The 24,579-nt window shown below is 35.7% G+C and overlaps 1 protein-coding gene across 4 annotated transcripts in view; it reads left to right on the top strand.

Annotated features, from left to right (window-relative positions):
* Window positions 1–24,579, top strand: part of LOC127957415 (cytospin-B) — a 130,085-nt gene that overhangs the window by 81,425 nt on the left and 24,081 nt on the right. For 2 of the 4 annotated variants that reach the window (XM_052555947.1, XM_052555948.1), the window contains 8 exons: window positions 1,479–1,686; window positions 2,930–3,003; window positions 3,346–3,521; window positions 11,024–11,208; window positions 14,295–14,395; window positions 14,478–14,550; window positions 16,519–16,651; window positions 18,135–18,237. In XM_052555947.1, the coding sequence (XP_052411907.1) occupies window positions 1,479–1,686; window positions 2,930–3,003; window positions 3,346–3,521; window positions 11,024–11,208; window positions 14,295–14,395; window positions 14,478–14,550; window positions 16,519–16,651; window positions 18,135–18,237 (1,053 nt within the window). Of the gene's footprint in view, window positions 1–1,478; window positions 1,687–2,929; window positions 3,004–3,345; window positions 3,522–7,994; window positions 9,510–11,023; window positions 11,209–11,516; window positions 11,607–14,294; window positions 14,396–14,477; window positions 14,551–16,518; window positions 16,652–18,134; window positions 18,238–24,579 lie in introns of those variants that run through there. The other 2 variants (XM_052555946.1, XM_052555949.1) reach the window with 2 other exon arrangements.

The following is a 24,579-nucleotide window of genomic DNA, read 5'->3' as shown; positions in this document are numbered from 1 at the left end:
CTCTACCAGCATGCTATTTCTCTTAATGTCAAAAAAGGACTGCATGTAACCTATTAAAATGTCACCACATATACAATTGCATTACATCCAACCACAGTGCATATTTTGTGTTTTCATGTTCTGCCTAGAGCACCAGAAAATTAGAGAGGAACCTACATAAATATCGAAAGGCGAACTTTTGTAGCTGCCTAGTTTGCACTTGTAAATGTTGTAGTGATGTGTTTAGAGGCATACCTCATCCTTTAAAATACAATTATACACAGAAAGGACCATTATAATCCCACAAGAACATGAACATCACTGGCACTTCGTGGTTTTCACATGAACCCAGTGAACCTCCAAATGCGAAATGAACTTTAATTTTCTCTCTGACCTAACCGCTTTGAGTGAGCCAAGCCTTTTGGCTTCAGTGTATATCCTCAGTCCAGATGTCATTGAGGGAGTTGCCACTGGACAGAGCTTTAAGATGGCGCACTCGTCTTAGAGCACAGTCAGTGAGCACGTCTCTGTTCACAAGGCTCTGAAGAAAGAGGTGTGTGTGACTGAGACATTGTTCTGTTCTGTATAGCTGATCCAGCTGTCAAGTGAATGATGACCTGACCTATACCACAACAAGAATTCTCAATCAATTAATATGCAACACTGGAGCAATACTGTTTTCTGTTGTCTGATTTAATACTCATTTTATAGAAATCAGATGTTAAGTTCAGTTTTGTACTTCAGCATCAGTAGAGATGTGCAAAACTACACATTTAATAAAAAAGTCAGACTAGACTATGACTATTCATTCTTAAAGGAGCTCTATGGTGATGAATTTCTTTGAAAAAGCAATGTTTTGTTTATTGCAGGGGTGGATAATAATTGATGATTCTAATGAATGTTGAATTGCATCGATCTGGACATGGTTCTTTTAGAACATGTTAACCCTGTAAACCCTATTAAAAGAAATATGATTACCGTAATTAAAAACTCAGTCTCAATTTACAGTTAAAATTTACAATTTACAATATTACAGCTAAATACACTACCAGAAATCTAATCTAACCCATCATTTTCAGTTTTTGTTTTATGTTTCTTTATTATGTATGTTACAATTACATGAAAATGGCTACAAATCGAGGGTTATTTTGGTAAAAAAAAAAAAAAAAAATAGGAAATGTGAATTGTGTTGGCCTGTGATGGCTGGTAATGATCTGAATCCTTAGCTCTGGCAATCTTTTTTTTTTTTTTTTTTTTTTTTTTAAATCAGTATCATGTTTAAAAAATAATTAGATTTGTTGTTAGGTTTTGCCAGTAACCTCTGTTTGTGTTGGTCAAAGACTGACTTGATTGAAGTCAGTGTGCAGTACTAGCCAGTTAGATCTGCAATAGAAGGGCCTTATTAAATAAGAGATATGCTTTCTGAATAGCTGCTCTACAGTGTTTTAAAAATAGTAACAGAGTTTTTGAAGCATGGCTTCATGTGTCTGTATGTACAGGTGGAGGCAGACAGGCTGCAGCTGCTGGAGAGGGCGGAGAAACAGGAACAAGATCATAAAGCCAACATGATCGCTTTAGATGAGAAGAACAGAGATGCTGAGAACCAGATCAAGGACCTAAAAGAGACCATCTTTGAGTTGGAGGACCAGGTGGAGCAGCAACGGGCAGTTAGACTGCACACCAACCAGACCATTCTGGACCTGGAGAGTATGACAATTATCTGTCTCTGGATCTCAGTATGCCACCTTGCCAAATGATCATATCCTCATGCTGTGAATGTTTAACTGTTTGCCCACAGCCAATGCTAAATATACAGTATCATCTGGCAGAATCTGGCCTACGTGCACACACCCTGGCTGGAGTCTGCTGTGATTAGTGAAACACATTGATTGGTTCTGGCAGGCTGGATGGATTGAGAGACTGAGCTGTTTAGTACTTAGATCTCTCCAGCTTAAATCTTTGCCAAACTGCATCATGCAGGATTCATATGAACTGTGAGCGTGTCTGCTTTCTTCTCTCTTCCTCTGTAAGCAGGGGGGATGAAATTTCATGGTGCAGATTGTAGGTTTATTGCAGCTCAGCTTGTGTCTGTCCAGCTGCAGTGAACTAAATACATTTAAATAGCTCCTTGTTATTACCCTTAGTTATATAAGCTAAACAGTACTTGTATTTCAAGACTCTTTTGGGCTTTTAATCCCAAGTTTCAAGAAATTGCTTGGGTCATAGTTTACCCCAAATTCAAAAGAAAGTTAAATTGTTTTTAATAAAAAAAATGTGTGTGTGTGTGTGTGTGTGTGTGTGTGTGTATGTATATATATATATATATATATATATGTCTGAATATATCACAGTAATTAAGATGTTTTAGAGACAAATGTAATTCTAGGCTTAGTTTTTATATAAATACTGTACATTTATTTTATGTGATACACTAATGTTAGTCTATTATTTTTTTAAATAAGTCTCACATGCTTATCAAGTATGGATTTATTTTTAAAACAAATTATTTTATTGTTATTTATTCCTTTGATAGTAAAGATTTTTTTTTGCATTATTACTCCAGTCTTTAGTGAAACATGATTCTTCAAAAATCATTCTAAAATGCTGATTTACTGCTTAAGAAACCATGCATTTTTCTTATGCATATTAAGAACATTTGCATTTCTTAATTTTATTTATCTATTTTTTTATGAAAAATGTTAAAGTTTTTTAAGGATTCTTTGAATAGAAAGTTCAAATGAAAAGGATTTTGTTTTGAAAGGCATTTGTTTTTACATGATAAATGTATTTACTGTCACTTCTGAAAAAAAAGTTATGCATCCTTGTTGAATAAAAATATTTATCTCTTTTTACAAAAAATAACAAACAAATATATTACTAAAGGAACACTTTTAAATTGTATTGTATATATAATTTTTTGTGAATTATAATTTTGTCCTGATTTTTTCAGATCAAATCAAGAGGCTGGAAGAAAACAAAGCTGAGCTGGAGAAGCAGATTAAGGCCATGAATAAACAGATGAAGGTGGAATTGTTTATCTGTTTTTCTTCTTGTACTTTCTTCATTTTGTAATGAACTACAGCATAGTCATGCATGTTTGACAGTGGATGTCAGTTTGAATAATTCAGGAGGAATATCTTCCATCTGTGCAGAACAGTACTATGTGTTTGAGACCAGAACGGTCTTCATTTAGAGCACACTTTGAGCTGCAAATGCAAGCTGGATTGCAGCCTACCATGTCAGTGCCCATCAGTCACCGAGATTAAAAATGACATTTCCATGACCAGCCCCATGAGCTCCCCAGAAGGCCAAAACACTTCCGCTCCACATGACTAAAAATGCATGTGTTTGTCTGTGGACTTTCAGGATGAGACAGAAGAGTGGCGCCATTTCCAGGCTGACCTCCAGACAGCAGTAGTGGTCGCCAATGACATAAAGGTGGAAGCTCAGCAGGAGCTGCGCACACTGCGCAGACGTCTGCAGGAGGAGCAGGAGCACAGCACAAGGCTGGCTTCAGAGTTGGAGCAGATCCAGGGCACCAGGTACACAAATGAACTCAATACTGCCCTCCCTTCTGCTATCCATCTGGGCTCTCAATTCTTACAACCATCACCTCTATTCAAATATCAATCTCTGACAGCCGCTGACTGGGTTCACTGGTATAGTGTGCTACATCCCAAGATCAGATAAAGAATTGGAAGATAACATTTTAAGATGTCTGACATTTTAAAGGCTGCAGTAAACTGTACCAATGAACATTCAAATCACTAGTCATGCAAAATTACCATCACTCCTCTGCTTTTACACACTATATTGCATCTGTTTACTTTTTTTTTTTTTTTTTTTTTTGTAGCTTTTAACTGATATGTCCCCAAAAAACTAGTACGTACGTACTGTGTTCAAATCCAAAGGCAGCTCTGTAAATATTCATTTTAACTTCTGAGGAAAAATTAAGGAAGTAAATTAAAAGACAAAAATAAAAGACAAGTTCAGATGAACCTTAGACATTAAGTATTGTAGTTAGGGCTGGGCGATAAATCGATTTTATCGATTAACTCGAATTTGACGCAGCGCAGAGCTCGTTCCAAAGAAAGGCACCGTTTCATCCGTTGTTTGGAATTGGTTTGCTTTTTTAGTGTCAGACACTGAACAAATAACGCCACATTGCAAAGTGTGTTTAAAAGCCGTTGCTACAAAAGGTAGCAGCACAACAAATTTATTCCGGGTTCCGGAATTTATAGGGTACCGAAACCCGGTATTAAACTGGCCCCGGGGCTAAATTATGAAAGACCGTAGTATCAGTAAGATCTGACGCTGTCGGTTCTGCTTTAGGTACTGGAGGGTAAAGAAATTTATGTACTATGTATTTTTTCTTAATAATGTTATTGTGCACATTTTATCTCACCAAACATTTCTAATGTGCGATCATATTAAGTCGTTTGTCTGTGAGATCTGCGAAATCTGTCATGCGCTGCGGAGGCTGTCTGTCAGTCACACACACACACAAGAACGAGCGCGGCGCACACACACGAATAACAGAACGAAAACTCCCGCTAAATAATAAAGAGTCACGATGGCGAAAAAGATTTGCTTAATAATGTTATCGTGCACATTTTATCTTACCAAACATTTCTAATTGCCGATATTATTAAGAAGTTTGTCTGTGAGATCTGCGACATCTCTCATGCGCGCCGCGGAGGCTGTCTGTCAGTCACACACACACAACAAGAACTAGCGCGGCGCACACACACGAATAACAGAACGAAAACTCACGCTTAATTATAAAGAGTGACGATGGCGGAGAGAGCAAAACGTTAGGGTGACCAGATGAGATCATTCAAAGATCAACAGTCTGTCATTAGTCTTTAGTGTGCCACAAAAAACAACAACATTAAAATCATGAACTCAAATGTCAATGTAAAAAGAAAAAAAAGAAAAAAACAATGACTGTTGTAACAGTGCGTAAATCAGACCTCTCTGTAATGCTAACGCTAATGAGTTTAAAGTTTTGTTAGCACTTTATGAATACCACTGTGACAAGTATGTATTTTTGTAATATATCTAATTTTGTCGTTTTTGTTACATTTAGTTAACCAAAAGTGTTTTTTTTAAAGAGGGACACACAATTTTATTTTTTATTTATATTTTAATTTATTTTGAAGGTGCATTGTGTCACTGTAAGTTATTAGAAAACTGATAAGCTACATTTTCACTGTTTACAATGGCAATGCCTGCCATCTCGTTTACAAGCATGTTTTGAGGTTTGTTTCCTGTTACACTTATGCACAAAGGGGAAATTTAGATTAAACTGCATAAGTGAAAATCAGAACAAAATAAAGAGTACATTTGTTTTGAGCAATTTCTTTGTCGGTTGTAGTTTGTTTTTAAATAGAAAAAAAAAATCGATTAAAATCGAAAATCGGGTTTGGTGTGAAAAAATAAGTTTTTTTTTCTAAGCCATATCGCCCAGCCCTAATTGTAGTCATCAAATATTAGCTTTCTCTTACTAGAAATCTCTTACTGATATTTATAAATGTTCAATGTTATATTAGGTATCATTTATAGTTACTATTATGATATTTATTAATATCATGAATTACTTCGTACTTTCATATTTTTTGCTTTCATTTAAATTTTAGTTTAAGCTTTTGTCATTTTTAAATATAAATATATATATTAAATATATATTAAATATCAAATAAATAAGTCAAACAAATAAAATAAATATCTTAATATAAACAAAATAAGGCTTTTTCCATTTAAAATGAGAGGCAACCGTTGCATTTTAATCATGATCCAAACAAAGATGCTTGAGCACTTGAACATGAGCAGTTTTTAATCTAAATTAGATTGTTTAACCTGTTAACTGTCACTCACGTTATTGAAGACAGACATAAATGTGCATGATACAAACATAAATTTTTATATTTCTTGACTGAAAACATTTTGTAACATGATTTTGATGTACCATTTACATGGTAATGCAATGTCTGATTTTAAAATGGGTTTTAAAGGATGAATTTTGAGATTTTATGTTTTCAAGTGATATATAACTTCTGATGATTTCTAAAATGTGATAGAGAAAAAGGCAACGAGGAAGTCTTTTTTTTTAAACAAAGGTCAAAGCTCCTTTTGTAATGTAGATTTCTGAGGGTGCACTCTTGTCATAAATTAATCTATTACTTTTCCTACATAATTTTTAACAAAAAATATTGGTATAATATATATTTGGGAGTCTTAGACCTTTCCAACGATATATAGTTTGTCAAGATTAGATTAGATTTGATTGTAATATAGTATAGTCAACGTAGGCGTGCCGTATACGGGACGGGGTGACAGTTAACAGAATGGTTTTACTTTTTTTTGGAACTATACATAAATAGTATCTGCATAAAACAGAAACAGCAGACGAGCTTAATGAGATGCAGATTCACTCTCTGCCAGCAGGTGACGCTTAAAGTGTTTTCTTGGTTTCCGCTGAAAACTAAGCAGCACTGCACTTATGAACTTAAAGAGGCAAGATGAAAAAAAAAAAAAACATCTACACTTTTCTAAAGACAGTAAGTTCCCCTCAGACATACGTTCATATAAACTCCTACCCCTAATTGATTCAGAATTTGTTTAGCATCTCATCCGTTTTGAATTGTCACATATTTTTATCGATTTCAAGTGGCTTGCGATTAATTGTTACATCCCTAGTTAACAATAACAAGACTTCAAGTGTTGCTTACTTTGTTCAACCACTCAGTTAAACATAATTTTTATTCATATTTTTATTTCTTTAACTTGCCACCAAATCACATACACACGAGTGTGGGATGTCATAGGAAGTGAACACATCTTTTTTCAGGTGTTATACACAACCTAATTTTTAACACACAGTACCTGTCATATCTTTTAAATTAGAAACACTAATTTAAATGAACTGATGATCTATTTGATGTGCAAATTTAGACATTTCAAGAACAACATCTGATACACCGAACAAACTGTTTAGGGAAAATGAATGTCCCAGCAACATCGTTACCTGTGTCAAATGGTATTTACTCTTTGGTGTTGGGCTGGCATTAATGTTTTGGTGTTCATGTCTGCGTTGTGTGCTAGCTTCATAGAATATCTTGCTTTAGTCTGGAGAGCATTATCAACATTGCCTCCCCATTATCATGTGACACTAGAACTGTGCACTTCATTATAGGAATCCAATAAGATGAGTGCATGTATTGAATATCAGTTGAAGTATTTTGAGATGGGCACTTTTATAAGTAGTGCGTTTGAGTTGCTAGATCTCTTCCCCTCCGTTCAAACGGACAGCCAGTGTGCGCCGATTTCCCCCTCCCTCAGATGCTCCCTGAGATTGCTCTCTTAAGGATTTCCCTCTGACCCAGGTGAGTGCACTGTTATCACCAGCCCAGCACTCATACAGAATGTAGTATGAATGCTTATGGATGGTCAGGGTGATTTATTCATTGAGGATGTTCAAGAGCTTGTGTCTTTCCAGTTTTTCCCTGCCTTAGCCACCCGCTCACTGCTTTGAACAATACTACTATCTGATTGGCTGTGCTCATTTTATTAAAATCTGGCTGGGTCTGGTTTTTTTTGCCAGTTCTACTTCTCCTTACTTTCTTGCACTTGAAAACTTTGTCTGTGGCGACATCTGCTGTATGCTATGATTTTTGCACATAGATTGTGAAACAAACAGGTTTCTGGAAATGTTTGAAGGTTTTCTTCCTTCAATCATCTGCTTACAATCTGCTAATGAAAAGTATTAAATGTTTTATTGATTTCCAGAGAGATGCATGAAGGTTGATGATGACGTATGAGCAATTGCTGCCATGATGAAAACATTTGTTTCATAAATGGTGCTCGATTTACTGGTGATGCTGCTCATCTCATTGAGTCAATCTGAGGCTTTTATCCTAATAAACTCAATTTAGCAAGTATTTTTTTTAAATATATCTTCATCCCGAACCAAATTCTGAGTCTTAAATATACCTTTGTTTCTTTGTTTCTTTCAGAATTGCCTCTGGACCTGCATTTGAGACCTCCAAGACTGCAGTTGAGGGGCGATAGATATCTATGGTTAAAACTGGTGACTGGTTTACAGTATTGTAATACAGAGTTATATGTGTGTCAGTATTATTCGTGAAGAGAAAGTGAAGACAAATTCTGAATTTTTAATGAAAAGATATCACAAACCCCTAATAGATCTGCTGTTTCCACAGCTGCTCAGAGGAGATATGTGTTTGTTCTAAAGCAACAGCACCTACACTATTTGAAGTGTGTAGCCTGCTTTAGGCTTGTGTTCTTATACCTTTAAGCAGGGCCAACTGAAATGTTGGGGATAATTGGAAGAAAAAGTGAACAAATTGTGCAAGGATGGATCTGTAACATTAATTTATTATATCCCTGACTGGGCACTGTCTTTTTAAAGTACAAAAAAATAGCTTTTGTATTGTACTGCCTTAGGAATAAAGCCAACACTTGTGGACCTTTAATACTTTACCAGCACTTTTTGATTTTGTCTTAACGGTTTGTATTTAAACAGCAGCCATGAAAGGGTAAAGCATTTAATTCCCTCTATTCCAGGTCATTTCTTTCATATTCTGTGTGTTTATACATTGGGCAGAGCAGATGCAGTACATCTATTTCAGTTACATGAAGTCATTGGGAACTTTCATGTGCCACTTTTCAAATGATGAAATGTTTGTTTCGTACTGCTGTGTGTAAGTCCAACACTAGATGGCAGACAAACCATTCCTATCAACACTCCATAGTTAAAACAACCCACTAACTTTTAAATGTTTTTATTTGATTTACTCAAGCACTAACCAATGAAAATGACTTGTATTGGATGATGTTTGCTGTATGGTAAGGTGGTTGTGTCGTCTCTTTGTCGTAGTGATAAGAAATCAGTCGAGATTTTGAGAAACGTGCTTTACCTCACGTTCAAAGTAAACAACTTAGCTAAGCACTTCTGTTTGTGTTCCTAATGCGTGAAGCCTTCTACTCCACTCCACATCCCTATTTGCAATGTTCAATCATCTGTGGCTAATTTCAGTTTGAAAGTTTCTCAGTGAATTTGAATATCACATGATATTACGGAAATGCGAATGAGACATGACTCTCAAATATGAAGTGTACAAAATCATCTTCAAGCTTCTTAAAGACTTGGAGTCAGGTCCTCAACTGCCGTTTTCTCAATTCTCAGGTTGCATGTCTCACAGGAACATATTCACCTAGATGCAGTTGATCAGAAATTATATTACATGCTGGTATTAACCGTTTAGGACATGACTGTACCAAAATATGTTTGCATGGTTAGTAGTTTCACACGTCCTGCCTTTAAATGATGCAGTTTCTGTTACGATTCAGTGAATGTGTAAATGTAACTTGTGTACTGTTGTCATGTGACTGCAATGACGTTTGTACTCATGCGAGATACAATACCATGGGGTTTTAAATGTACATGTAGAAAATTTTCATAAATGTATTCTGTATTTTTAAAGTCAATAAATCATATCATTTCAGCATGTTATGTCTGTGTTTTTAAGGCTGCTTCCATTGGGGCTTCTCATTTTTTGCTTTCACATGTTTGTATTAATGCATCTACAGTAAAGAAACATGAACAGACAGTTTGGGATTTTATCCTGAGCAGAGGCATCACTAAAACTGTGTCCTTGTTAATATTTTTATTTTATATTATGTAATACTGTTCGCATATTGAACCATTTTTTCAATTTCTGCCTCAGGTAGTAAACATCACTTATATGTGCTCAAATGTGTATATACAATTATCTCTAATATACCAATGTTGTCTACTGAGTATTGATTTTACTTGAGAAATGATATCTTTATGATCTCACACTAAAAATTATTAAATGATTCCCTTAATGTAGTTCTTTTTGTGGACATTATATGTGAATTTTTAACAGCCATCATTTTTGAATCTCACAAAACCTGTCAAAAGATGTGCATAAAGAACATGGATGCATGTTTTTATAACCTTTAAGATTATTTAGATTGTGGCATTAATTTCCTTGCAGTTGAACATGTTTACCCCAATTTCACAGAAAAACTGTATTTACAAAGTATTTGTCAGGATTTTGATTTGTTTAATTGTATTGCATTACATTCTATTGCAGTACTTTAAGAAAATATTGCATTTTAATAAAAACATTATATTTATAAAAAAAAAAGAACAGTAATTGATGAAGGTTAATACCAATTACACATTGGTATTACACATAGCTTAGATGCTATGATTTTTTGAGGAGGAAATATGCTTAATTATGAAAAAACGTGAAAACACAAAAAAAAAATGTAGTCCTAAAATATCTTGATTCATATCTTTATTTTAATGCAAATATAATTTCTCTTAGGGTGAGATGTGAACCAAACATGATTCGTCTAATTCATTAATACTGAATGCCATTTTGATATGATTTGAAGTGACTATTAATAAATATTATTATTTAATATTATTAAACATGAATTGTTATCAATTTTATTTTCTGTTTTGATTTTTAATTTATATTTTTACAAAGTCATACAAAACAATGAAAATCTTATATTGTATTTTAGTTTTCACCATCAGACTTCTCCTTCAGGGCTCAGCAATAGAGATTTGGCCATTAGTTGTATTACTTTTTTACCTTCCCCTGCTAACATTTTTATACAAAAGTATGACCCATTTTTTTAAGCAAATGCTTTTTTATATTTGTTAGATATATTAGTATTTTTCATGAAATTTAACTTAATGTTCATTAAAAAGAATATGTTCCTATTGCGTCAGCAGTGCAAAAAGGTTGTATTTTCGATTTCCTGGGAACATACATACAGGCGATTTTTTTTTTAAAGCATTAATGCATTGCACTGTAAGTCGCTTTGGATAAAATCGTCTACTAAATGTAAATGTAGTTTTGTTTATTTTACTGTACAGCATGTAAAACAGTTTATTTATATACACATGTAGCACCTCATGAAAAATACATGCACATCCCTGTGGCCTTTCTATATCTGTATATGTGTGTTCTGTGATTGATAGGTCATGGAGTGAAGATGTTAGTCTCTCTGACTCAGATGGCAGTCCTCACTGGTGCCGAATGACCATGTCCCAGAATGCACCTGGTGGCTTCCTAACCAATGGCAATGAGAGTGGAAGCAGCATGCCCTCAGAACCAGGAGCCACGGTCAAATCTCTCATCAAGTCTTTTGACAAAGCTGTGCCGAGTGAGGACACGACCTTTCTCACTGCTTTTCTTTTTTTTCCTCAGTCTCCACTCATTCTCATTCTTGTCCCCCTTATCCTTTTTCACATCTTTTCTTCCATGTAACATTCATTTTAAATATCTGAGCCATTAATGAGTAAAATGCCTCAGATGGTAAAATTATTGTTGAAAAAATATTTAGGCACTGATTAAATGTTTAGATCATGGCACTATTATAATGAAACAGATGCTAACAGAAGCCATTCTTTAATCTGAGCTAATGATGTAATTATCCCCATACTTCTCCTGTCTGCCATCACAATCTATCAGTAACACGGCAGCAGGAAAGTCTGGCTCTCATTACAGCAGCCAGACCTCTCAAATTATTCCCGCCTGTCTTTATGCTGGAGAGATACTTCTGTAAGTTATGGTTGGTGAGACAGCAGGACTTCTGCTCACTAATCACAAAAAAAAAAAAAAAAAATGTCATGTTAGATTGGAGAGGTTGTTTAATTTTCCTAGAATAAGACAAAGAGTCCCATTATTAATAACCTTTAGTACAGCTTGTGATTTTTATAAAATGTTCTGCAGAATACAATAAGGTACTTCAGAAAGCCTAATGTATCGTCAGACAGTCATTCCAGCTTCATCAAATATAATTGTCCTCACAATGCTCCTCTTGAACCATTTCTTTACCAAAAACGGTTTGTATTATGACAAATCCAGTTTTTACAGATAGCACACGTATGTCTGCAGGATGTCTGTTAAAGATCTCTTGATCTGGAAAGCATCTGCTGTCTACAAACGTCTGACAGATGTCTTTCAGATGTCAGTTTTGCACACATTCCAAATCATAAACATCTTATAGACATCTAATAGACATCTATTTGACATCTAAAAGGAAACGTCCTATAGACGTATTGCAGATAAGCAAACACTAAAAAATACGTCTTGCAGATGTAAATTAAATTAAAGCTTAATTAAAGGGGTCATATGACGTGCTAAAAAGAACATTATTTTGGTGTAATTAAATGTGTTTATGTGATTTAAGATTAAAAAAAAAAACACATTATTGTTTCTCCTCTATGTCCCGCCTTTCTGAAACATGCCGATTTTTACAAAACTCATCATTCTGAATAGCGAGGTGTGCTCTGATTGGCCAACTATCCAGTGCACTGTGATTGGCCAAATATCTCAAGCGTGTGACGGAAATGTTACACCCCTCACCATACGGTGATGCTGTATCCTGGTGCGATGAGACAAAACCAATAAGGCCCAATACAAACGAGGCATTCGTAGCATCCAGCGGGGACATAATGACTGATTCTAATGACTTACTCTGTGTTTTTACGTATTGCGTTGCATCAACACTGTGTAAACATAAAACCATGTCTGCATTCGTAATCGGAGAAATGACAAACTACTCTGCTCAAAACTCACATTTGAATCATCAGTGGCAAATTCTTTGCATATGAAAACGTACTAACAGGCTGTGAGACAGCATTATTTGTCAGAACCAAGGCATTTTAGGCTACTCCAGTCCAGCCAGAAACAGTCCTCGTCCTCTAAAATGGCGCTGCACACATCTGAATTTGGGTTGAACTGTTCTGGAACAGTGTTATAAATACAACTTAACCACTGATTTCTAGTTTTGTCAAACAAATTAGTTTCACTTTCACAATAAAATACAAAGCGTCCCCACAACATGGCAGCAACAATACTACAGTTAGAATCAAAGTTACGCCTTCTTTCTTTGCGTGAACATTTGGGTGCTGTTATGCAGATCTTCCCACACAGTAACATAGATGTTCTTGTTTTAACGAGGCGTTTTAGGAGGGTGTGGACAAGTCTTAACTTTTAAATAGAATATCTCTTTGTGTTTGAGATTTTAGTCTTTGCAACTTTAGGGATCTTATCTATTCGCAAACAGCTTGTAACACTCCAAAGAGAAAGAAAAACTTGAAATCAGATCATATGACCCCTTTAAATATTAATATAGAATATTACCGTAATTCCTCAAATAAAAACCGGTAGTTAAATAAACGCCGGGCCTCTTATATTGGCCGGGGGCGTGGTCAACAGGGACAAATAAAGGCCGGGAGAAAATTTGTGCAGCAAAGTCAGATAACGAACATACAACGTTTCTCGTTCTCGAGTCAAGAACCGGTTGCATCGGTTTTCCGATCACCGGTACACTGAACTGAGAACCGTTTCTGTCGGACGCGTCCGATTCGAGAACCAAGGAGCTGATGATACTGCTCATGCGTGATTCAGCGTGAAGCAGACTGATTGATTCTGAACTGATTCTGTGCTAATTTTATGATCTCTGTCCACTGCAACATTATCGCTTTTAATTTAAAATGGGTTATTTAAATCAATTACTTATCAAACAGATGGAATTAGAAATAAAGGCCTGCCTCTAATAAAAGCCTATTTCAAATAAAAGCCTGTTACCTTCTGCAGTTCAGGTAAATAAAGGCCCCGGCTTTTATTTGAGGAATTACGGTGTGCAGTAACCTCTTGACTTATTGTATTATGTCCTACTGAATTCCTATGTAAATGAGTTTGATGTGACAAAACACCCAACAAATTGAAATTATCATAATTTACTCACCCAAATGCAATTTTCAAAGTAAGATATTTTGAGATTGTTATTTTTTTAATTGTCCATACAATAGAAGGACAGAAGAATGGATAGTTCCGGGCCTTGATTTTGATCATTTTAGCCATGTTCGAAGCTATTACTATAGAAACATACACCTGTGACCTCAGTACATCAGAATTACAATGCCTCTATCAAAATGTTTCAAAATGTTAGGTAGAAAATTTTGACTTATTGGGTGGGCTAAGCACATGGTAACATTTTACAGTATAAAGCCAATAAGCCCTGTAAAGCCATGGATTACAGTGAATTTATAACAGATAAGTGTTTTAGTCTCTCTGCTCCACATTGTGTCTAACAATGCACCTTAGCTGTTCTTAATTCAAAAACACCTTATTTTGTCTTCCAAAAGTCATGGAAAGTAATGAGATACTATCCAATGAGTGTGGACATACTGTAGGATTTTCTGTGGCCATTTTTAAAAGTGTTTCACTGTATTCTTCTAGATGGACCCAGCAGCTCAGTACAGATGCATACATCTCCCAGAAGCCCCCTGAGTGGCATACCAGTCCGGACAGCTCCTGCTGCTGCTGTCTCACCCATTCAGGTACTACAAATCTCACAATAAACAATGCATTTATACTGGAGTATGGGCCATGCTATCACTGACATGTGTCTTATGTTTCTAGAGGCACTCTGGAATTAAGCCGCTGTCAAAGACCCTTGAGAGAAAAATCACCTTTGGAGATTTCCCCCACAATGGTACTTCATAGTGACATAGAATTGAGGAGTGTCATTCAAACAACACTTCAGTTATCCTTAAACAGCTATACTGTAGCAAAACATTTAAACTGTTCATAGCATCTGTGACATGTTGTTGCTCACCACAGACATTTTGAAATTGTGAAACTGTGCATGTATGCACTTGTAATACAAAGTCAATATCTTTGTCTGAAATATGTATACCAGATAACATCAGTTTCTAAAATGGGGTTTATTTGGTATTGCTCTGGGAAAAAAAAGGAAAATAATAATTTTTCAAAAGTACAGTATAGCTGCAAAACTTAACAGCGTTTTAAGATGAGTTAAAATTCATCTGTTTAGAGCACTGGTTCCAATGCTAAAATAGAATTTAAATAACTTGTAACAGATCAAATGACACATGGAAGAATTAAAGAACCCGTTCTTCGTGATCCCATGTTTTAAACTTTAGTTTGTGTGTAATGTTGTTAGAGTATAAATAATATCTGTAAAATTCTAAAGCTCAAAGTTCAATGCCAAGCGAGATATTTGATTAAACAGAATTCGCCTACAAAAAATAACCCGTTTGGACTACATCCCTCTAGTTCCTGCAGTAATGATGTCACCACAACCTTTTTTTGACTAACCTCCGTCCACATGAATACAAAAAAAGGGGGGCGTGGCCTTGTTGCGCTGCGATGGAGAAGATTAAGAGTTGCATTTGTGTTTGTCGCCATGTCGTCGAAACGCTGTTATTTTCATCTCAGAGTCCAATCATCTTTGTTTGGGCTTCCCAGGGATGCTGTACTTGGAGATTAATGGTTTAAATTTATGTTTAACTCGGTTCCCGAAAATTATAATCCACATGTAAAACTATGTGCAGCACATTTAGCTGAGGTCAGCTTCCTCAATCTCAATCAGTTTAATGCCGGATTCGCACAAAGATTATTCTTGAAAGATGGAGCAGTTCCCTCTTTGTCTGGAGAAGGTGTTGTTTATGGACCACAACCGGTAAGTGTATTTTATTATTTAAGTTGGTGCGTTTAACAGTTTCTGTAACTTATTACACAAAGGGCAACGCTGTTTAGCTTTGTTAACTAGATATTAGGGCTGTGCAAAAAAATCAAATGCAATTTTCATGCGCATCTCGTCAGTAAAAACGCTCCTGTGATTATAAATACATCTCCAGCACATGCTCCTGCCCACTTGCTTGTCAAAACTAGTCCAATCGGGTGTTTACAGGAGGGCAGCGTGCTGTAATCTGCTGTCGAATCACAACACAGGAACCGCTGGCCCAATCAGAACTCGTTACATATTTCTGAAGGAGGGACTTTATAGAACAAGGAAGTCATCAGTTCGTTTTTATGACAGTGAAAACAGCGGTATACAGATAGGGGAATTGTGTGAAAAATAGTGTTTTTTTACATGCGAAACATGAACACGTGTTATATTGAATACTGTAAACACAATCAAAGCTTCAAAAAAAGCACAAAAAATGGGACATGAATGGGTAACAACAGAAAAATTTGTACATTTATAGTGCAAACAGTTCTTTCAATCTGGTCTGTAAAATATTTTAATATCTCACCAATGTTGCATTCATTTGGTCAAAAATAAATAAAACAGGAATGTTATGATAATTCTTATAATTTCAAATAGCTGTTTTTTATTGTAATGTGATGGTAAAGCTACATTTACAGTCTTCAGTGTCACATGATCCTTCAGAAATCATTCACATGTGCAAAATTTTAAAATCTTATTATTTTGTTCATGTATAATGTATAATGTTGGTGTATTATTTCTTCAGAAAGTGGTTTGCTTTGGCATTCATAGTATCAGTTATCTTAATATTATTAAATGATCTCAATATTGTGTCATGTCTTCTCTTTGTGGATTTTATTATGTCCTTAGGATATTCTCCAGAATTGTGGCAATAATGGGACACAATATTACATTTCCCCTGTGTGTCTGTGGTTCTGTCTCTCTCAGGGTCGTGTGATGAACTGAAGGCCTCGTCTCTTATGAGGAAGAGTCCGTCCCTCGAGTCTGTGATTAAAACTCCATCTCACTTCAATGGCCGCACATCCTCTTTTACTTACAACAGAGCCAACAGCAAACTCAAGTAAGCTTCAAAAACATAAAAGCACAGATGCAGTGAACGTCTTCCTCACTAGGGGCACTAAAACAACAGATGACTCAGTCTTAAAAGAAAGACACACAGCTACTTTTACTTTTTTAATAAGATGACTCAGATTAGAAAGACCTGAACTGCATTTCTTATCCATGTTACACTTGCATTTCGCATTCCTCAACACTTTCTCCCTGTTTTCGTTTCACTAACCCCTGCTGTCCTGCTTAGAAACAATGCCTCGAGTTACGCAAGTCAGTCTCTTTGGTGATTCACAGTTTGAACAGAATCATACAGTACTTGGCACAAACTGATACAAAAAGAAAAAGGTATTTAATATAGAACGTTTGTCATGACCTTTTTTTGTCCTACTTCAAAAACTGTTGGGAAGTTGACGGATAATGTGTTCATGGACTCTTCAAGATTTTCTAAGATTGTAGTTTGAAATGGACATGAATATGTAAATGTTTCATGGTCCTGTAACATAATTTAAAAACATTTCACCATTTGTTACTTCTTAAACATTTTTTTTTTTTTTTTTTTACAATTTTTAAATGAAATTAGGGAAAATGAAGTTCCTTGATGTCAGGTGTCAGTGAAAACAGACATTCATGTATATTACAAAATACAGGATTGCCTTTATATACACTACTATTCAAATGTTCCTGATTTTAAAAATATATTTTTTAAATCATTCAAGATTTGTTATTTTATTTTATGAAATTTTCTTTTGCTCAGCAAGACTGCATTCATTGATCAAAAATAAACAGTAGTATAGTGAATATTAATACAATTTAAAATAAAAGTTTTCTACTTTAATATATGTTAAAAGGTAATTTATTCCTGTGATGCAAAGCTAAATTTACAGCAGTCTTCACTTCACTCTTCAGTGTCTTCATGCTTACTTGCAGACCAAAAAATATATAATATAAAAATCTGTAATTTCTGATCAATTTAATCCATCCTTGCTGAATAAAATTATTCATCTTTTTCACATAAATAGTAATGTAATCCCCCTGGATTAAATCAGTGTAAAAGGTAATAAAACAATGACGCATATAGTGTTCGGAGTTCCAGTGCAATGACCACAGAGTCATCCAATTTTCCCACGAACAAACAACAAGGCAATCTGATTAGCTTTCATGCTGTGTCTCTCGCAGACAGACGCTCCTGATGTACTGATGTACTTTCACATGTGTGTGAGGATTTTAGCAGTGCTTAAACACAAAACCCGTCAAGTAAAAGTCACTCACAATCTGTTGTTACCTTATTTATCCCAAGTATAGTATACATTTTGTACAGATTTTCAGATTACGCAAATACATTTAGCTCTTTCAATGCTGTAATCACATTTAGGAAGTAACTAAATGTTAGTGGTGCATGTCACACAGTCAAAACCCCATGATGTCTCACACACACATGTACAGATGCAGTGTTAGTGAGCGTACATGTGTATGTGTGTGTCCCCTGTTGCTAGTGTGGAAAGAACAGACCCTCTGTCTGCTCTGGCGCGGGAGTATGGTGGATCTAAGAGGAACGCTCTACTGAAGTGGTGCCAGAAGAAAACAGAAGGCTATCCGGTAAGGAGCACAGGCCCTGACCCCCTCTCTCGCCCTGTCCCTCTCTTTCAACTTTCAGGCAAGAATTATTGTCATGACTGTTTAAATACAACATTGCCAAAGGAACGCAGAGTGAAAAAACTGACGTTTAAAAGTGAAATGTGTCATTTCTGCACCACTGTGATGGCTGAAAGTGAAAGCTGAAAGTGTGATGGCTGAAAGTTTAAACACATTTTTTTACTTTTGACTTTTGATGGTCTTACATAGTTTGAATACTTAACTACATTTGAGTTTGGGTCGTGATAGTGGATTATCAGAAGTGTCATTACAAAAGAGTATGTGGTCGTATACTGTCTTAACATGCTTATCCCCATACTTCATAAAATAAGTCCCTTGTGTGAGCGGCTCAATTTATAATCCAGCTCATGGCATTTCAAAATCCCACCCCTAATTTCCTCTCAGTAAAAATGACAAAGGCCCCCTTAAATTTCTGCTTTCTAACTGAGGAGAAAACAGATTCACCTACTGTTTCTTTTACCTCAAAGTATGCACATGTTCTCTGCGATTCTGATATCTAACATTCTTCTTTCTTTAATAGACTGTGGTTTTGAGGGGGATTTATTGCCAGTATGATTTGGGAATGTGTCTCTTTGGAGATTCGAAAGGGATATTTCACATTTAATGCTTAAACTTGATAATAAAGCAATTGTACAGTAGAGTGACCAGTGAAACATACATCACAACATTTATATGAGCAAACTGGATTTTAGTGGTTCGTATAGCATGTCAAACCATCATTTTGTATTAGATAGCTGAAGAGTCTTCAGGGCTTTTTAGTGTGAGTTTCATAAAAAACTACATGTACTTATTTTGATGAGAAATAATTACAGATGGTGCTGTGTTGCATGATCATAAATATCTTTCCTTATGTAGAGTGGATTTTCCAATTTCTTTGTCACCAGCCATCATTGAAAATTAAAAGCTAATTTTATAAACTTAATTTCAGTGACAGTAAAGCCTTTTGCATTGTTACAATAAATGCTGTTCTTCTGAACTTTTTATTTCTTAAAAAAAAAAAAAATGTATCATGGTTTAAATATTAAGCAGCACAACTGTTTTCAACACTGATAAAATTAAGAAATCTTGAGCACCAAGATCTTCATATTAGAGTGATTTCTGAAGGATCATGTAAGGCTGAACACTGTAGTAATGGATGATGAAAATTCAGCTGTGCCATCACAGGAATACATTACATTTTCAAATATATTAAAATTGAAAACAACTATTTAAAATTGTAATAATATTTCAAATTACTGTATGAGTTTTTGTATGTATTTTTGACCAAATAAATGCAGTCTTATCTAAAAGTAATAATATTGTATATAAACATCAATATCCTGACAAAAGCTTTAATAAAATTCCAAAACAAAGTGTATTTATCAAAGAACTCCTTTTAAATAGAGTAAACTATTTCATGGGGTTTCTAGCTGTGCAATCCACAGAAATAACCAATAAGTCTGCATTGCTTTGCCAAGACCAATTACAACAAATACTGTGGGAACATTTACTTGGAGAATCTTGGTTCACAAACTGTCGTCACAAATGGAAATGTTATTATATAAATGGAGCTGGTTAAGATCATCTATCAGTAAAGGGCATCTTTTTTCAGTATTTTCACAAGAAACATTTTAAGCCTTTCTTTATATTTTTGCCCAGATAATATGAGATTAGTCTCACGACACTAAATAATAGTTACATAATAATATCAATGTCATGTCATTTCTAATCTGTGCCACATTATATTTAATATGTAATCTACCCAACACTGAATGATCTATAAGACAAATTGGTATTTGTGCCACTTGAGATGTATCAGCCAGTATTTGTGTTCCCAGAAGCAAATAATGTGTAATTGGTCACGTGCGATTGTATATGAGCAGATAATATTTCTATAGGTTCACTCACTGCTCTAATAGCCTGTCTGAGGCCCATTAAACCCTCAGGGGACCAGACCCTATATGCTCTGCCAGTGTCATGTGTGAGAGGAAGATTAGCGCTAACACGCTTACCTTCCAGTTTAGCCTCAACAATGAATGGGGCACTCATGCTTTTTTCCCCCCTCCTACCGCTTTCATCATCTTTTGCATAACATTGGAAAACAGAGACCTGTTCACTTGGTTTGCATTGATGTTTTAAGCACCAGATACTGGCCAACTGCTCGCAGGTGACCCAAGCTGGCTGTTAGGGTGTACTCACAACAGATGTTTTGAACAATGCCTTGACCCCCAAACGCATTTGACCCCCAAATACATCCCCTCCAGAAATCTGTGATCCCAACTCTCTACGCACACCTTGGCAATATAATCACTATTGACAATTCAATTTTTCAGTTTACTCGCCAGACTGATATACTATTACACACACACACACACACACACACACATATATGATTCCAATTAGCTTATCTTTGTAAAAAGGCACAGCATCTTAAATCTTAGCTTCTTAATCAGTCAGTCAAGCATTATATTATGGTATTAAGCACTATTTAATGATAGAACTTCAGTGATTAGAACTAAAACTTGGTAACCATGCATGAATGCACATTGTCATTTTAACTGAACTTAAGATGGGTGGTGATGCTTAAGATATTTTTGGTCATTCAGAGTTTGTAAAAAAATAAAATAATAATAGATTATATAAATTATTATAAAAAGATAATATTACTACTAATTCTACCACCATACTAACAATATACAATCCACTATGGACTGATGAACTGCTGAGTTCATGAATATTAATCACGTTGTCTGAGTTCGGTCAAACTGATTTGCTGAAATCAAAACAGGGACAGTAATAGATTAGCGCCAGCCAATGAAATTGCCATTTGCACATTAGCTCCACCCACTACCGGAGAAACTGGCATATCTACTGCTTGTTCGAAAAAGCTGAATAAGTCTAAATGAACTCCATTATTTTGACAGTAAAAAAAAAAACAAATAATATAGTTTACATGTAGTGCGTCTATTCAGCGTGGTAAGATTCTCGCTCTCTCTCTGTGCATGTGTGAGAAACAGCGCTATCAGCAAAGCTACGGTGAGTCTTGCGCCTTCACAAAGAGTATACAGTTCGGCAAATACAGATGCGCTGTGCGTCCATTGAAATGAATTTAAAAAGTACAGATCGCTTGATGGAGAGAGAACTCTGAAGCGCTCAGTCAGTGTTCAGTGAGTGAAAATATATCTGTGCTAATCTTATAATAGTCTTGAGCACACACACACTGACGAGCAAAATCTACGAATTTATTAGCCAATGGCTAACTATAGACATAATTTAGTCACCCAGAGTAAAATTTAGTCGCATATGCGAGTTATTTTATCTCAGTGTAGAGGGTTGGATCCATTAGTGAACAGTGCCTCATGGTATCATCACAGAGAGCCTCAAAATCACTTTCCAGAACATTCTCGTTCACCATTCCTGGCTGGTGCAATGATCTTCCCGCCCCTATCTGGAATGCTGAATCCCTGACAGTTTTCAATCGATAGCTGAAAACTCATCACTTTCAAAACTACATAGTGTCATCGTAAACCTTCTCTTTCTAGCTTGTACTTGTTTGAACAATGTCTAAAACTTAATATTACAAGCACTTCCTGTGTCTGTTTGCCTCTCAAGAAGAATAACTTCATGTACTCCCCATTTGTAAGTCACTTTGGATAAAAGCATCTGCTAAATGACTCAATGTAAATGTAATGTGTAATGTGAGGGAAGTGCAGGCCAGCGGGGGAGTGGGGAGGGGGACAGTCGTGCTTGGCCTTGGTTCAAGACAGCCGTGCCTAGTGTGTGTACACCCTTAAATGTCATTAGCAAAGACAACAGTATATTAAGAGATAAAAGGCTTTGTTGAATATGGAGAAACTGTAGTCAGTACAGTACTTATTCATCTTTTGCCCTCTGACTTGCAGAGATTCTGTTCATCAATGTGGGATTTTTTAACCACTCGCTGTCTGGAGGGAAAAAAATAATCAGCGCTCAGTGGCCAGATCAAAATAAGAGGCTTAAAGTAGTTGTGGATTTTAGCATTGAAAATAATTAGGCTTCTGGCGATTATATGATGTAAATATTTTCTGTGCGGTCTTTATGGCGATGCTTAAATCCTGACATGGAATCAGATTCTTTGTTTGTGCCTGGCCCAGACATTGGGTGTGTGAAGCAGTTAAATTTATTATGACTGTAAAGTGTTATGTGGTTTTGTGACTGGTAAAGTGACTTAGAGTGGACTTTTTACTCTAATGTAACAGCCCTCAGCTGAAATGAAACCAGTTTTCTTACATTTCTACACTATGTTGAATTCCATAAAACCTTTCAAAAAAAAATATCTGGGTCAAATTCACTCACAAAACCGAAATAAAGAATTAAATAAACTACAATTCAAAAGTGTGGGATTGGCAAGATTTGTTTTTGAAAGAAATCTCTTGCTCACAAAGGCTGCATTTATTTGATCTCAAAAACAGCAAAATTATCAATATTGTGAAAATATTTTAGTTTAAAATAACTGCCCTCTGTTTTAATATATGTTAAAATTTAGGCAGCGGCTATTCACACTAAGAGAAAATAGCAGTATTTTCATGGCGATATGCTATTTACACTAAGTGCCAATAGATATAGGTTATATTTACACTGTTAAAATAAGAGGACTTCCCGCTGTTTATTATACTTATTGCAAATTGTGGCAAATATCTGCACCTAAGTATTGTTGCACATTATAAAACAGCATGAAGAAACAAAGCATGAGTGTAAATTATAATTTTAATTCAAATAATTAAATGGATGCCACCTTATTGGTAAAATAAACCCTTCCTACACCTACCTTAAAGAGCCAGTAAGATGAAAATTCTAAGCTTCCTATCACTGTTTATAAGTCCTGTACATTAGGTTTAAATCCATCCAAGGTTAAAAAACATTGTCATTTTGTCAAAATTTCATTTTAAAATTACCTCAATTCTCAGAGATCCCCAAACGGTTCGCACGAAGCTGTTCAAAAGATTCAGTTTCCTTAAACCCCACCTTTCGGTAGCATACTGTGTTCTGATTGGTCAACTGACATAGTCAGATTTGATTGGTTGTTCCGCACACACCTCCACGGTAAACAATGCGTTAGCATCTGTTTGGGGTGAATTATGTCTTATTCCTCTTACCGCGAAGCAAACAGTAAAATAAAAAACTTGAACAGTCTCGCTGCTTGTTCTTCTGTGTGGGTGTATTCAAGCCGCGCGCTTCAGTTTGAATCTGAATAGCGCGTTCAGCGCGGGGGTGTGGTCACATTAGATATAATGAAGGGAGATGTGAAAAACTGACATTGCGTTGTTTTCATATGGATTACTTTATCACTGAGTATCTGTTTTCAGCAGCACTTGTTTAGTTTTAAAGTAGACATGTCAAGCTTTCTATAGATATCTCTCTCATGTCTCTTCGTTGAGTATTCACGGAGTTACACTTCATTTTAATGACGTGTTTGTAAATGAAGATCAGTGCAGACAAAGGCTGCAGACAGCACACATACTGATACGATGCTCGGGAGAAAACAGACACATAACTTCATAATCATACTTCGCGTTGTGATTCGGAGATGCTCGTAGGTCTAAATAAAGTTGGTAATGAACCCTCTTTTCTGGCCAAACGCTTTGAAAATCCCGCTGTACCGAGATTAGAAAAGCAGTCATCAGTGAAATGTTGTGAACACAACAAAAGGCATTTGTTGTACTGCTCTGTTATTTTGGTAAACATGAACTTTAGCCATTGGTTCTTCTGATCTTCATTCTTTGGCAGTGAAAATAAAACAAACTTGCCTTTACAATTAAAAACACACTGTCTCCTCGACATGATGTTCTCACACCAACCAGAGCGTCTGTGTGGGGGGGTGGGGCAGGTCAGAGTTCGTTTCTCCCAACACGGTAGGCGGAAATTATTATGCAAAGTGTTCCTAGTGACGTACATAGAGATGGGCAAAAGATTTGAAATCTATAACGACACGTTTCAGCGATTCAGAGTCGACTCCTTACTTTGGAAGCCAATAACTTTATAAATCGTGTACTTTTTGGTTTAATTACTTTGCACATTGTTTACACTGATGGACAGCTACATCATACACTGTAATACAGGTAATTTTTGATTTCCCATCTGTGTGGCTCTTTAACCCTACCTGTTACTTTATTTTTATTTATTTTTACTTTTTGATTATTTCCTTAATTTTTATTGAAAATAAATGCCTTTCCGTTGTGATATGAGATTTGAAAAGGGAGAAAAAAGTTTGGAAAAGGGGAAACTTGGGTCGGTCGGGATCATCTTTTGTAGTGTTGACTATCACAA

The sequence above is a fragment of the Carassius gibelio genome, chromosome B5 (assembly GCF_023724105.1).
Source record: "Carassius gibelio isolate Cgi1373 ecotype wild population from Czech Republic chromosome B5, carGib1.2-hapl.c, whole genome shotgun sequence".
Taxonomy (NCBI): Eukaryota; Metazoa; Chordata; class Actinopteri; order Cypriniformes; family Cyprinidae; genus Carassius; species Carassius gibelio.
The sequence above is the reverse complement of the archived record's forward strand: the minus strand, read 5'-3'. Positions and strand labels throughout refer to the sequence as shown.